Source organism: Camelus bactrianus, chromosome 4, assembly GCF_048773025.1.
Source record: "Camelus bactrianus isolate YW-2024 breed Bactrian camel chromosome 4, ASM4877302v1, whole genome shotgun sequence".
Taxonomy (NCBI): Eukaryota; Metazoa; Chordata; class Mammalia; order Artiodactyla; family Camelidae; genus Camelus; species Camelus bactrianus.
In genome coordinates this window covers 68,317,263-68,331,791 of record NC_133542.1, presented here as the reverse complement: position 1 = coordinate 68,331,791, position 14,529 = coordinate 68,317,263, and the positions used below count along the sequence as shown (strand labels likewise).

The 14,529-nt window shown below is 45.0% G+C and overlaps 1 protein-coding gene across 3 annotated transcripts in view; it reads left to right on the top strand.

The window, feature by feature from the left end:
- NR6A1 (nuclear receptor subfamily 6 group A member 1) overlaps positions 1–14,529 on the top strand; it is a 204,986-nt gene that overhangs the window by 184,561 nt on the left and 5,896 nt on the right. For 2 of the 3 annotated variants that reach the window (XM_074362210.1, XM_045517550.2), the window contains 4 exons: positions 712–939; positions 2,207–2,461; positions 9,353–9,474; positions 13,378–13,530. In XM_074362210.1, the coding sequence (XP_074218311.1) occupies positions 712–939; positions 2,207–2,461; positions 9,353–9,474; positions 13,378–13,530 (758 nt within the window). The remainder of the gene's footprint in view (positions 1–711; positions 940–2,206; positions 2,462–9,352; positions 9,475–13,377; positions 13,531–14,529) is intronic. The other variant, XM_074362211.1, reaches the window with a different exon arrangement.

Sequence of the window (14,529 nt, the reverse complement as noted above, 5' to 3'; positions counted from 1 at the left end):
CTCAGTTCTGCCATCATAGTGGGAAAGCAGCCAGAGACCATGTGTAAATGAAGTATGGCTTTGTTCCGATAAAATTTAATTTACCAAAACAGATCGTGGATCATAGTTTGCTGACCCCCGTTACAGGAAATGCACCTAGGTAAAGCTAGTTGACTGAGTGGTTAGATTTTTCCAAGAAAGGGGAGGAAGATAAGAATCTGCCTTTCTCTTGATATTTTGTTATAACTTTCATGCATTCATTTATTCCTTAGTTTGTTCCTTCCTTTGAATGTTTAGGGAGTTGTTGCCACATGCCAGGTTCTTCGCTAGGTGCTGGATTTGTTTTATGGCCTTGCAGGGCACTTAGCCTGTCTCTGCCTTAGTTGTCCTAGCAGTAAAAAAATATAAACACCCACCTTTGTCCTCGTACTCTCTGAGTATTCATTAAAAACTCTCCAAATGTGCACCTGTACAAAGAGGTCATTTAAACAATATTTATTCAGTACAACTCTGCCAAGTCCTGGGTGTCCAAAGGGGAGCCACACATACACACACCTGCACCGAGTCCCTGTCTAGTAGAAAAGACATACGTATAACCACTAATTATGTGCCCGGCTTAATGAAGACCGGAGTGCATGGCCAAAGAACACCTGAGCCACCTTCTAGCTCATTTCCTTTGAGTAGGCAGCAGACCTGCCATGGTTCTGCTTGACGTGAGACTTTTCTCTCCAGTAGGTCTGTGGAACTAAATGGATTCGTGGCATTCAGGGATCAGTACATGGGAACGTCTGTGCCCCCACACTATCAATACATACCGCACCTTTTTAGCTATCCTGCCCACTCGCCACTTCTGCCCCCGCAAGCTCGCAGCCTGGATCCCCAGTCGTACAGTCTGATTCACCAGCTGGTGTCAGCCGAGGACCTGGAGCCACTGGGCACACCCATGTTGATTGAAGATGGGTGAGTGAGCCTTGCCCCGTTTAGCCCTGCAACTTTGGAGTGTTCCCTACCCCACAGCCACCTTCATCCCTGGCTGCCATACTCCAGGAAACATCAAAGGACAATTCTGTGCTTATCTTTGTAGTCAGTGGTCCCTCATTTTCCTCTTAAGCATCTTTTCTCATAGAGGGGAGCTATTTATCAATCCCTGTGGCATTGGGATTAATGAACTTTTGTTTCTGGTTGGGCCTAGGTAAGCCAGGCCCTGGGATGGGTCTGAGCATTTCTGTGCTCAGAGCCAGAGATAAGCTATAATTCGGGGATTTTTATACAGTAGGTCTAGGCTTATTAACAAGGCTTTCAAGGCACTAACTGGTTGTGGCCTGTCTGTATCCCTAGCCAACAAACTCGTGGGTAGCCTGGTGCCTTGTGCTCTGTGTGCAGGCCTGAGTGCGTGGAAGGGAATACTCTTTCATCCTGTCAGCTCTGCCTGAGCAGGTAATGGTTCAGCTGTTTAGGCCCACCTGTTGCTGTACCCATTACTCATTAAGCCTGGAGCATAGGCTGTTTGTTATTAAGCTTCGACACTCCCCAGAATGTATCCTGAGATTTCTCAAGCTAGGCTCCAATTTCAGAAGAAGTTCAGATGCCTGCCTACAAGAAGACTACCACCAAAACGTTTATAAATCTGGGTGTGAGGGTGTGGGAAAGAGCCACGCTAAGGGACCTCATCTCAGAGATGAGAAGTGCCCTGCTCTTTCCATCCAGCAGTTCAGAAGGGCTGAGCATCTCTAGTTGCTGAATTCTCACCAGCAGGGGGTGCAGTGAGAGCAAGAAAAGCTGACCATGTTGTATTCTCTTTCATCCATCTGGCCCTGAGGCTCATTTTTGTGCCAATCCCTGTATTAAGTGGGCACCAGATCCACCCTAATGGAGCTCTCATTGCCAAAACAAGTGCAAGAGTGACTGGGAATTTTTTCTAACACATGGAGCATTAATGGACACTAACATTAAAAGTCATACTCCCTGATAATTGCACAAATTTCTAAGCCTCCTTTCCCCTCAGCAACCTTTTCTCACCAGACCCACCTCTCCTGCCCTAAGCTTGCTGCTAGCCCCAGTGCTGCCCCTTTATCATTAGGCTGAATTGAATAGAGCTGGAGATCCATGGTCAAGGGCAAGGAGCTCATTGCCAGAGACCCTCTGTGCCCTTAGCAGTACCCTCCCCCTTACCCCCATCATCACCCTTATGGCCACTAGATGTAACTTTCCCCTTTTCTACCCCCAGATATGCTGTGACTCAGGCAGAGCTGTTCGCCCTGCTTTGCCGCCTGGCTGACGAGCTGCTCTTTAGGCAGATTGCCTGGATCAAGAAACTGCCTTTCTTCTGCGAGCTCTCAATCAAGGATTACACGTGCCTCCTGAGCTCTACATGGCAGGAATTGATCCTGCTGTCCTCCCTCACCGTTTACAGCAAGCAGATCTTTGGGGAGCTGGCTGATGTCACTGCCAAGTACTCACCCTCTGATGAAGAACTACACAGGTGAGAGCTGCTGGCTGGGGAGAGTCTCAGGCAACCAGACCATTGTCATCCCTGCAACGCAGAGTTGTCAGGCACTCCAAAGGATGCGCATAAAAGCTGCTGGATTTGAGTCCTCGCTCTGCCATTGCCTGGCTTTGTAACTTTGGTCAAGTCTGTGATCCTCAGGTCCTGAATTATAAAATAGTGTAATGACAATACCTCCCCAACAAGGTAGTTGTGAGGAATAAATGATAATGTGCAGCAAAGCTTAGCAGAGTGCTAAGCTGTTATTTTTATCACGTCTAGATTACTGCAGTAAGGTAATTCATCTGAGAAGAAAAAATCTAAACTTTTCCTACAAGGTGAGAGACTCTGAGCTGTAGTTTACAATCCAAGAACAAGAGCTGGGAGTTACCGTGGTACCTGCTGTGTGCCAGGCACTGGACTTGGTATTTTATATTGTCTCCTTTCTTTCTTACAACCTCCAGCATTGTAGGTGTTGTTTATGCCTGATTTATAAATGAGAAAACTGAAATTCACAGGGGCCTGCCCTTGAGAGTTTTGAGTTTGAATCCAGAGCCTGAACCTATGCCTGCCCAGCTGAAAGCTTGGGCCCTTTCACTCTGTCTCAGATGCAGTGACATAAGAGCGTGAGGCTGAAAGACTGAATTGTCCTCAACATTTTCTGGCATAAAGTCTCATCCAGGCTGGCTAGGATACTTCTAACTTCCCTGCCTAGAATGGGTCTTTAACTTACTCACATTTGGAGACCTGGAGCACATGGTGACATCTGAAAGTCGGCAAAAAATGATCTGTTGATACAACTTTTCTGGATTGTTAATTTATCCATGTGAAAAATAAAGTTTAAATCGCATTTAAATAGACATTTCAATATTTCACCTTTATTGGAGAGTTTAAAATAATAGAAGTCATGGGATTCCAGGGCACCAGAAAAGGCGCCTCCATTGATGAAAGCTGAGAAGGTGGTCTCCAAGGACCAAGGTGCATCTCCCTCTGCCCCTCAGTCACCATGACATAAAGATAAGCTGAGACTTAGGCTAGGAGCAAAGCTCCAACACCTTCAAGGACCCTTTGCACAGCTGAGGCGGGGAGGAGTCTGGGTACTTTGTCTCTCCCCTGGTTTTCTAATATTTCCTTATTAGTGATGCTTACAGGCTTGACAGTGATCTATAAATGACAGAGTTTTTAACCCAGTTGACATTTTATCCTGTAAACAGAGCTATCTGATTTTGCAGATGACCTAACCCCTTGACTTGAGCCTCTAATTCATTGTTTCCATCAAATTCCTGTCTCCTGCTCTGTAACTCTGGGCCAACTGACTGTTTGGATAGCAGTCAGCCTGCTCTAATATTGTCAGGGTTTGCAGAGCTGGCCCGGTGAGCCCAGCCTCCCTATTTGCCTGGAATCCACCAGTGCAGCCTGAGCTGCCTACAGAGTCAGCCTTGGAGGGTTCCACTCCCTGCAGAATGATGGGTGTTCCGAGGCCCTCTGCAGGTAGGCAAGGATTACTGGCCATGCAGGGTTCTCTGTGGCTTTAAGCTTCGTAAGGCACCCTGTCTCACTGTTTCCAGTCCCTTAAGCCCCACGAGGAATGCGGGGACCAGTTAACAGCTGAATTAGTGAGGGAATTATTTCCTAGGAAGGCTCCTTACCAAGGAGAATCTAAAGCTGCACTATCCAGTATAGTAGCTACTAGCCTCAAGTGGCTATTTTAATTAATTAAAATTTAAAATTCAGTTCCTCATTTACACTAGCCACATTTCAGGTGCCCAGGAGCCACACGTGGCTGGTGCCTACTGTATTGGACAGTGCAGATACAGAACATTTCCATCATCACAGAAAGTTCTACTGAACAATCTTTACTCTAGAACACATTTTACAGCTGAGTTCTCAAGTGTGTTCTGAGGATAAGAAATAGATTCATTGTTAGAACTCTCACTGCACTGTGAAATCCTTCAGTGGAAAAATATGAGTTAAACTTTAGCGTGTTAGTTCTGATTCCATGCCCACCTGTGTGTGTGAGCGCCTGTGTGTGTGCCGGGAGGAGAGCTGTTGGGATAACAGATAATACAGACGTAGTTTCAGACTTGGAAATGAGGGTCCTTGTTCTTGTTTTAGGGCAAACAGGGGGACAAATAGAAGCTGATACAATCTACAGTCCAGCACGATATTTGTGGAGATTGAGGGGCATCTGAGGGACTGTGTAAGCATGGACTAGGGAGTGAATCCCTCTGCTTGCATAATCAGAGAATGCTTGCCACAGGAAAAGACATTTGAGCTGCATCTCGAAGTGGGAGTTTTCTAGGTAGATAATGGTGAATAGGAGGCAGGCAGGAGAAGCACAGCGTCCTAGACGTCAGAGAGCCTGGGTGGGTGGTTTGTGGAGGTAACCAGAAAGCAACCCTGTGGATTAGGGTAGAGAGAGGATATCTCTGAGAGGCAGAGAAATGAGGGGAGAAATGACTGGAGAGAAAGAGACAGAAAAGACGGGTCATGAAGGTACTCAGATGCTAATCTAAAAAATTTAGATTTTACTGTGCTAACAGTTTTAAGTCAGGACATTTTTAAGTAGAGCAGGTACATGGTCAGGTTGCATTTTAGAAAGATCTCTGTGGCTATAAAGTTCAGGATGGATTGCATGGGCAAGGCTAGTGGACAGTGGCTGGGTAGGAGGCTATTCCATAGCCCAGGTGAAAGTAAAGGAGGCCTGGACAAGGCAACAGTGACTGTGGAAATAGACAGGGCAGCACAGTAAGAGGTGATAAGGAGGTAAAGCCAGTGGAGCTTCAGTGAGTGAAAAAGCTGGGATGCTGCCAGGCAGGTGAGCACTAATTCTCTTGCCCGAGATAATGGAGCCTGGGAAGGACAGGTTGAGAGGTGAGTCACTGTGAGTTTACCTTGGGGTATGTCGAGTCTGAGATGCATGTGGAATGGCCCAGGAGGCCAGAGGAGATAGAAGTATGAGAACCTGTGAAATCAGGTTCATGACTCTGAAGCTAGAAACCCAGAGTGTGGAGTCTGTAATTGGCCATGGCTCTTTCCTACCTTGCCTGCTCCAGCATTACTCCCACTCCTGCAAAATGCCTCTTAACTTTTTCACAACTCTTGAGTGCAAGTGAGTTCCTGCTGTCATGAAAAGGCTTTTCCCGAATGATACATGACCACCTCCTTTTCTCTTCTCAAATATTGAATCAAATTTATGGTGCCCATTTTCCTTAATCAGGCTGTTATCAGACAGTGAGCTGGGCGAATTTGATTTAAAGCAGATTGTAGCACCAGCCAGTGACTGCTCCTGGCCCTAATCAAGACTCCTTCACTCTCAGGAGAAGATGCCTTGCACTAGATGGGCTTTAATGGGCACTTCTATCTCATGAGCACTGGCTCCATTTCTGCCAGATCTTTGGAAAGTTGCCTCCCAGCTTCCCTACTGTCTACGACCCTAGCTGTGAGGAAACAGTCTTTTCTTTTTGCTGTTACAATGGGAGTGATGATGATGCTGTTAATATTAATGGCTAACAATCATAGACTGTTTATTGCACCAAATTTCATCTTAAATGCTTTACAAGCAGTATTTGTGTAGTCCACACCACTACCCTAAGAGACAGTACTGTTATCCCTGTTCCACAGATGAGGAGCATGAGAGTCAGAGAGGTGAAAACTCAGGGCTACAAAGTTAAGAGAGATGGAGTTGAGATTATCACCTAAATCTGTTGTGCTCCAAAGCCCAGGCTCTTTGACATCACTACATTTTTTAGCCTTCTCAAAAGTCTGACTTTCTGGAATGTGTCCTGGAGCTGCAGTCTTCCTTTTCATCTGGAGTCTGCATGTGGTTGCTGAGATGGCAATTCCTCTAAAGCTGTGGCTGATCACTGCTTCTGGGGGTAGGTGCATTTAGACAAATGAAAAAGAGACAACTGGGCCTTTCAACCCCCTTAATGGAACATAACTTATGTAGTGTCAGCTTCAATTGCTGACTGAATGGTCCAGTGGTTTGGGGGATCCTGGCAGGAATGTTTTCCTTGTCCTGGCATGCTTGTGTAATGGGAACCTAGAAGAAGAATGGGTGTGTTTGTCCAACTTTCTGGCTTTGAATACTGATAATTTGTAGACAGGGAATACAGGGGTGTTAGAACTGTGGAGTGGGCAGATGTGGAGGAGGCACGGCTGCAGGAGAAAGCAGGCCCATGGAACAGAGAACAATTTGTTTATCAAGGGGTGGGATGCGGGGTGTGGAGGAAAGCTTTGCGGTCGGCCTGTGGAGACTGAGTGGGGGCTGCTGGGCTGGCTGCCAACCCCCCCGACTGCCAGGGGTCCACGATGGTTGCCTACCCTAGGAAATATGGGAGAGAGGGTACGTGCTCTCCCCAAGAGCAGGGGCAGATCTGGGGCGTATTTTCGGGCCAGGCATGTGGGAGCTCCGTTGTGTCCCTCAAGTCAAGACTCAACTAGGAATAGGTTTGGCAATGCTGTCTAGGAGTCTGGCCGGTAGCCACACACCTGCAGGTTCTGCAGTGCCAGAGTGAGCACTTGGGGCAAGAGGTTACTGAGGAAGGGAGAGAGCGTTATCTTTGCTTGCTACCAGACTGCTCAGTCACCAGACAGAGGCTGACCCTGCTGCTCTACTTGCATCCTGCTTTTTAATGCCCTACCCCATCTCCACCCCACCCCTCCAAAGAGATACTGAAGGGAATTTGCAGTAAGACCTTTTCCCTCTCAAGAACAGAAGTAGCTGACAAAGTACTGAGATGAGGAGTGATCTTCACTCCCAGACACACTGCCTCCAAAGGTCTCAGCTGCGGGGGCGGGCAGTTCTGTGCACTGCAGCAAATCCAGCACCCATTCTGGGTTGGGCCCTGGGCTGAGTTGCTGTGGGAACACAGAGCTCCTGAGGTCCCCTCTGGTGGCCTTTCCCAGTTGCCAGTTGAGAACAAGTCAGTCAGGAAATGGACGGTAGTGCTGCGAAAGCCACAGGCTTGGAATGAGGTGACTTGGATTTAAGCCTTGGCTGCACCAGCATTTATTTCACTTATAACTTTGGGGAAGGCACCTCTTCTGTCTCCTCATCTCTAACATGAAGGTGATATTACTTATCTTACAGGTTATCAGGAGGGTAAAATATAAGAATGCAATAAAGGCACAATAAATAATTTCTGAGCCTTTGTTTCCACATGTAAACAAAGATTATCATATCCATTTTATGGATTATTGTGAGAATCCATTGAAATGATGTATGTAAAATATTTAACCAAATGCCTGGCAAGTAGCAAACACTCAACAAATGGTAGAATAGTACATACGGTTATTATAGTGGTTGTTCAACATCAATGTGTCTGTCAGCCAGTCTGGGGAAGTATTAAAGTTGTAAAAGCCATTGGGCCAGGCACAGAAAGTAGAGTCAGCCGTGGTAGCTCAAATCCCATACTGACTGGGAGCCACACCTGAGGCAGAGGGTCAGAGCTCTGGATTGCGTGGAGCTGCTGCTGCGGCTCCCCCTGGTGCTTGAGAAGTGCAGGTGCCTCTGGCCCCAACAAGAGCCAAGCTTTCCTTCAGGAAGAGAAAATGTCCTGCCTTGTCCAGGAAACCAGGCTCTTGCGTAGCCTTCAGGGTCAACACAAAAAGCAGTAGGACACAGACAGCAGTAGTACCTCCCCAGGAGTTCTGGACCCCGCCCAGATAGGGCCTTTTTGCCCAACACGGGACTGCAGTACCCAGATCTGAACATGTCACCAGGCAGCAACCCTGAGGCTGAGTGTCCTGTGATTCAGCAGCATCTAAGACCTTTCAGGAACTCTCCAGCCCACATCTAGAAGGGCAGAGGCTGGGCCTGACCCCAGCTTTTATAAACTCCTGCTTCCCCATTAAGCCTTTGCCTCCTCGGTTTAGGGGTGTCTTCATCTCTGATATAAGATATTCTCCACTCTGACCCAGTATATTGGTCTCCTAGCCTTGGACTCCTTTGCCTAAACCTTGGTCTTTCCCCAAGGAACTAACTCCTAATCCACAGAAAGGAGCATGGTCAGCGTTGAGTCTTCACTGCTCATGGATGCCACCTCAGATGCTCAGAAAACCAAGATCTTGGGGAGTTAGCCCAGTTTCCAAGTTCCAGCTCCACTGCCAATGAGCTGTGCGCTTGTGGACCAGTCCTCTCTATGCTTTGAACTTCAGTTTCTCATCTGTACAATGGTGATTATAATCTCACCTAACCCACAGGGCTGAGAATGTTAAATTAAGCAAGATAATGCATATAAAGTGCCAGCACAGAGACAGAGATGGCATGGAGGCCCAGTTAATGTTCCCCTCCCTCCCTAGCTGAGGTCAGGGATGCCAGTAGAAGATTTCACTATGTATAACCTCAGCCCTGCTGGAAACAGTGAACTTAAACAAATATAATCAGTAGCCCTTTCTTTATTGCGGTAGACACTCACTCAGAGTCACCATGGCAGCTGCCGTTGACACTGGAGGCTGCGTCGCAATGACAGCAGCATCTTAAAAACGTCCTATTTCACTACATTTACATCCCAGACCCCCTTTGGCCCTTGTTACCCCAAGCAGGCAAGCGTTACATCTTACAGAGGAAGACCTCAAAGCTTAGAGGGGTCAAAGAACTCCCCCAAGGTCTCGTAGTGTGTACGCGATGGGCTGAATTTTTAACTTGGATTTGACTGACCCTACCTGACCTTGGGAACAGCAGCTCGTATGAGTTGCCTTGGCCTCTAGACAAACCGTGGCTCCACCTGCCCTTCACAAATGTTTTTGGATTCCTTTTCCCCCCCAAGCTCAACCTTTTTCCTATCTTAGCTGCCTTAAGGAGCCGTGGGAGATTCCTGTCTTCCCTTCCACTACCTCCACTGGTATCAGGGCCCACTATTAACACCTGTGTCCATTCCCCAGATTTAGTGATGAAGGGATGGAGGTGATCGAGCGGCTTATATACCTGTATCACAAGTTCCATCAGCTGAAGGTCAGCAATGAGGAGTATGCCTGCATGAAAGCGATTAACTTCCTAAATCAAGGTGAGTGGCAGGGGGGTGGAAAGAAGGGACTTTTTCTTTTTTTTTGCCAGTGAACACCTGCCCTCATGTTTCATGTCTACCCCCTTTACCCTCAGGACTGTCACACAGAATCTGTCACAGCACATGGGGACCGATCTTGGAAGGCCTGTGCCCCCCTCCTCCTCATCCTGCCCCTCTATAGTGCAGGGCATGGTTTGAATTTTTTCCCTTCAAGCCTAAATGCCACAGCCTCTATAACTCATAGAGAAAGGAAGAGGACTTGCTTTGTTTAGTCAGTTTTAATGCATTTAAACACAGACACCAAGGACAGTACATGCGTCATTTAAAATATGCACGAAGTTTACCAACGACTGAAGAAGAGCAGAGTGACTGATGAAACTATTGGAGATAAGGCCCCTGTGACAGGCTGGCAGCGGTTCTGACGGCCCCTCCAGGGCAGAGTGAGGGTGCACAAAAACACAAACATGCATATCAAGCATGGCTTTTAGTTAGAAGAGTGGTGAATGTGATTTAAGGGGAGAATTACCTGCAAAGTGGAGCTTGGTAGCTGCTGGTAACCAGAGTGTGCAGGAGAATTTGTGTGCTCTTTTTTTCCAAGATAGCTTGTGAGTGCTCTGCTCTCAGAGTAGAGCTGGGCTGTTTTGCTGCCTGTGACGTTGAAAGTGCTCTGTTCCCATGTTCCGGTTTCTTGGTCCCCCTCCTTTGCCCACTCCTCCCTGATCATTGACCAAACCTCCTCCTTCTGCTTCTGCACCATTCATGCATTTATCTGATGTTCTGTGTACCTCCCTTAGACCAGGCCCTGTGTTGAGCATTAAAGACATTTAAATAAATAAGATTGCAGGTTCCTGGCCTCAAAAAGTATACATTCTGATGGCACATGATACATTGCTTGAGCCTGAGGGTCGGTGGGGAGATCAGTAACTAATTGGAGGAAGAGAAATCTGAGAGCTGGGCCTCAAAGTCTGGGTAAGATTTATATATAGAATACTTATATTCTATATATAAAAAAAGGGTAGGTGTGTGTTTATATATATAAATACACTGTATAATATGTATGTATGAGAAAGAGACGTCTACCTTACAGATACTGCAGGTTTGGTTCCAGACCAAAGTAATAAAGTGAGTATTGCAATAGAGCAAGTCACATGAATTTTTTGGTTTCCTAGTGCCATAAAATTAATGTGTGTACTATACCATAGTCTATTAAGTGTGCACTTAGCATTATGTCTTCAAAAACAATGTACCTACCTTAAAAAAATGCTTTATCGCTAAAAAAGGCTAATGATCATCTGTGCCTTCAGCGGGTCGTAATCTTTTTGCTAGTGGGGGTTCTTGCCTCCATTTTGATGGCTGCCAACCGACCAGGGTGGTGGTGGCTGAAGGTTGAGGTGGCTGTGACAGTTTCTTAAAATAAGACAGCATGAAGTTTGCTGTATCAGTTGATTTTTTTCCTTCATGAACGATTTCTCTGTAGCATGAGATGCTGTTTGATAGAATTTTACCCACAGTTGAACTTCTTTCAAAATTAAAGTCAGTTCTCTCAAACCCTGCTGATGCTTTATCAACTAAGTTTATGTAATATTCTAAATCCTTTGTTGTCATTTCAACAGTAATCATAGCATCTTCACTAGGAGTAGATTTCATCTCAAGAAACCACTTTCTTACTCATCCATAAGAAGCAACTCCTTATCCATTGAAGTTTTATCATGAGATTGTAGCAATTTAGTCACATCTTCAGGTTCCACTTCTAATTCTAGTCCTCTTGCTATTCCCACCACACCTGCAGTTACTTCCTCCACTGGAGTCCTGAACCCCTCAAAGTCATCCATGAAGGTTGGAATCAACTTCTTCCAAAATCCTTAATGTTGATACCTCTTCCAGTGAATCATGAATGTTCTTAATTGCATCTAGAATGGTGAATCCTTTCTAGAAGGTTTCAATTTACTTTGCTCAGATCCACCAGAGGAATCACTATCTATGGGCAGCTATAGCTTTACAAAATATATTTCTTAAATAGTTAGACTGAAAGGTTGTAATTAATCCTTGATCCATGGGCTGCAGAATGGCTGTTGTGTTAGCAGGCATGAAAACAACATTAATGTCAATACACATCTCCCTCAGAGCTCTTGGGTGATAGGTGCTTTGTCAGTGAGCAGTAATATTTTGAAAGGAATCTTTTTTCCTGAGCAGTAGATTCCCACAATGGGCTTAAAATATTTAAGAAACCATATTGTGAACAGATGTGCTGTCATTTGGGCTTAGTTGTTCCATTTATAGAGCATAGTTAGATTTAGCATAATTCTTAAGGGCTCTAGGATTTTCAGAATGGTAAATGAGCATTGGCTTCAACTGAAAGTCGCCAGCTGCATTAGCTGCTAACAAGGGAGTAGGCCTGCCTTTTGAAGCTTTGAAGCCAGACGTTGACTTCTCTTCTCTAGCTATGAAAGTCCTAGATGGCATCTTCTTCCAGTATAAGGCTGTTTGGTGTACATTGAAATTTTGTTTAGTGTAGCCACCTTCATGAATTATCTTAGCTACATCTTCTAGGCAACTTACTGCAGCTTCTTCATCAGCACTTGTCTCACCTCACACTTTGATGTTTTGGAGACTGCATCTTTCCTTAAACCTCACGGACCAACCTCTGCTAGCTTCAATCTTTTCTTCTGCAGTTTCCTCACCTCTCTCAGCCTTCACAGAACTGGAGAGGGTTAGGGTCTTGCTCTGGGTTAGGCTTTGGCTTAAGGAAGTGTTGCTGGTTTGATCTCCTATCTAGACTGCTAAAACTTTCTCCATATCAGCAGTAAGGCTGTTTTGCTTTCTTATCTCATGTATTCACTGGAGTAACACTTTTAATTTCTTTCAAGAACGTTTCCTTCACATTCATAACTTGGCTAATGCATAGGAGGCCTCCTTTCAGCCTATCTCAGCTTTTGACATGCCTTCCTCACCTTAATCATTTCTAGCTTTTGATTTAAAATGAGAGATGTGTGACTCTTCCTTTCACTTGAACACTTATAGGTGATTGTAGGGTAATTAATTGGCCTAATTTCAATATTGTTGTGAATAGGGAGATCTGAGGAAAGGGAGAGAGACAGGGGAACAGCCAGTCAGCGGAACAGTCAGAAAACACACATTTATCAATTAAGTGTATCATCTTGTATGGGTGCCCCAAAATAACTACAGTAGTAACATCAAAGATCACTGATAACAAACCTAATAATAATGAGAAAGTTTGAAATATTGCAAGACTTACCAAAATATGACACAGAGTCACGAAGTGAGCAAATGCTGTTGGGAAAAAAATGATACCAGTAATAGACTTGTTTGGTGCAGAGTTGCCGTAAACCTTCAATTTGTGTTTAAAAAAAAAAAAAGCAGTATCTGTGAGGTGCAATGAAGTGAAGCACAATAAAACAAGATGTGCCTGTATATAGAAAAAACAAAACAAAATTGGAGTGACCTGGCAGAACACCAGTGGCCCCCGTAGCACAGCGTGAGTGGAAGCACACAGGAGACCGGGGGTGGGGGTGGGGGTGTCCGCAAGGCTTCTGAATGGCTCCAGTAAAAGACAAATTTACAGATACCGTGAAGGGTAAATTGGGTAAGGTAGATTATTCAGTCAGTTATTCAGCGTCCCCTGCTGCCCTTTTTGTGCCAGCTGGATATGGAGCTGAGAAAGATAGACCTCAAGGGACTCAGTCTAGTGATTGTCCTTGATAATTTTTCCTTTATCTTATTTCTCTTCCCTTAACCATGGCTTTGTTCCTCCATGTCAGAGAGGAGATCCCCTGTTTGTGACAATGTTTAATAACTTTTCATTGAAAGATACACATATTCAAGGAGCTGGTGTTTCTTCCACATTAGAAAGCCCCACCCATTTCCTGTGTCGTTTTTTCACAGATATCAGGGGTCTGAGCAGTGCCTCGCAGCTGGAACAGTTGAACAAACGATATTGGTACATTTGCCAGGATTTCACCGAATATAAATATACACATCAGCCGAACCGTTTTCCTGACCTCATGATGTGCTTACCTGAGATTCGATACATTGCAGGTAATAATCTGGGTCCTGGGCTTCCAGCCCTTCCTTGCTTTTCTTAGCTTGTGAAGGGGATCAGGAAAGCAGTGTTTTCAAGATGCTGATGACAGGCCATCACCAGCTGAATAAAAGAGGCACTACCCTTGCCCTCAGAAAAGTTATGTTATAATGAGAAGTTTGTTTTTTCTTTGTAGGGAGGAGAATCTAACATTTTCTAAGCTCCTGGGATGTGCAGGGTACTTTGTGGCCTGATGTTATTTAATCTCAGAAAAATTTTTGCAAGGCTGGTTGGTGATATTATGGCCATTCTGTGGATGGGGAAACAGGCTCAGAGTTTCTCATTAAGTTCATTTCTTGAACTATATACTTTAAAAGGGTGGATCTTATTGTATGTAAACTATATCTCATTTTTTAAAATTAACTTTATTTCATAGGATTGCCTATAGGTTTTTAGTGATCATTTATTTATAGTGATATCTTTAAAACAGTCCTCAAAAATCCTATGTTTGTAAAAGACTTTTTGTTTTGTGGTTCTGACCGTCTTATGAGCTTCTTGACATTTAAATAGCTCCATTTCTACATAAAATCCTGGCTTTTGTTGTTGTTGCTTTATTTCATTTAGTAAAGATTCTTGTTTATAGCTATATATATGGAGGGGCAGCTAAAAAATGTGACCTCTAGGCTGAACTTGTTCCTGTGTAATTCAGCATTAAATACAATTTTGATGAAAAAAATTTTCAATCTGTCAAAGGAATTTTTTCCTACTTTTTGGGGCCACCGAGTAGTCTAGGAGACGTGAACTAGCCCTAAACTATTGGAATCTTAGGAACATTTTGCTAGTTTATGACTCAGCATTTTCAAAACTGTTCTGCCAAAGTGGAATATTAATCAGGTGCTCTATGAAAGGAAGGGAAGTCAGTAATTACGCCCTGCTCGCCCTGGCAGAGCTGGGCCGTCAGCCCTAGTGGCGCTTAGTCACCTGGGAAGCCTTTACGAAATGTCTGTGCTTGGGTT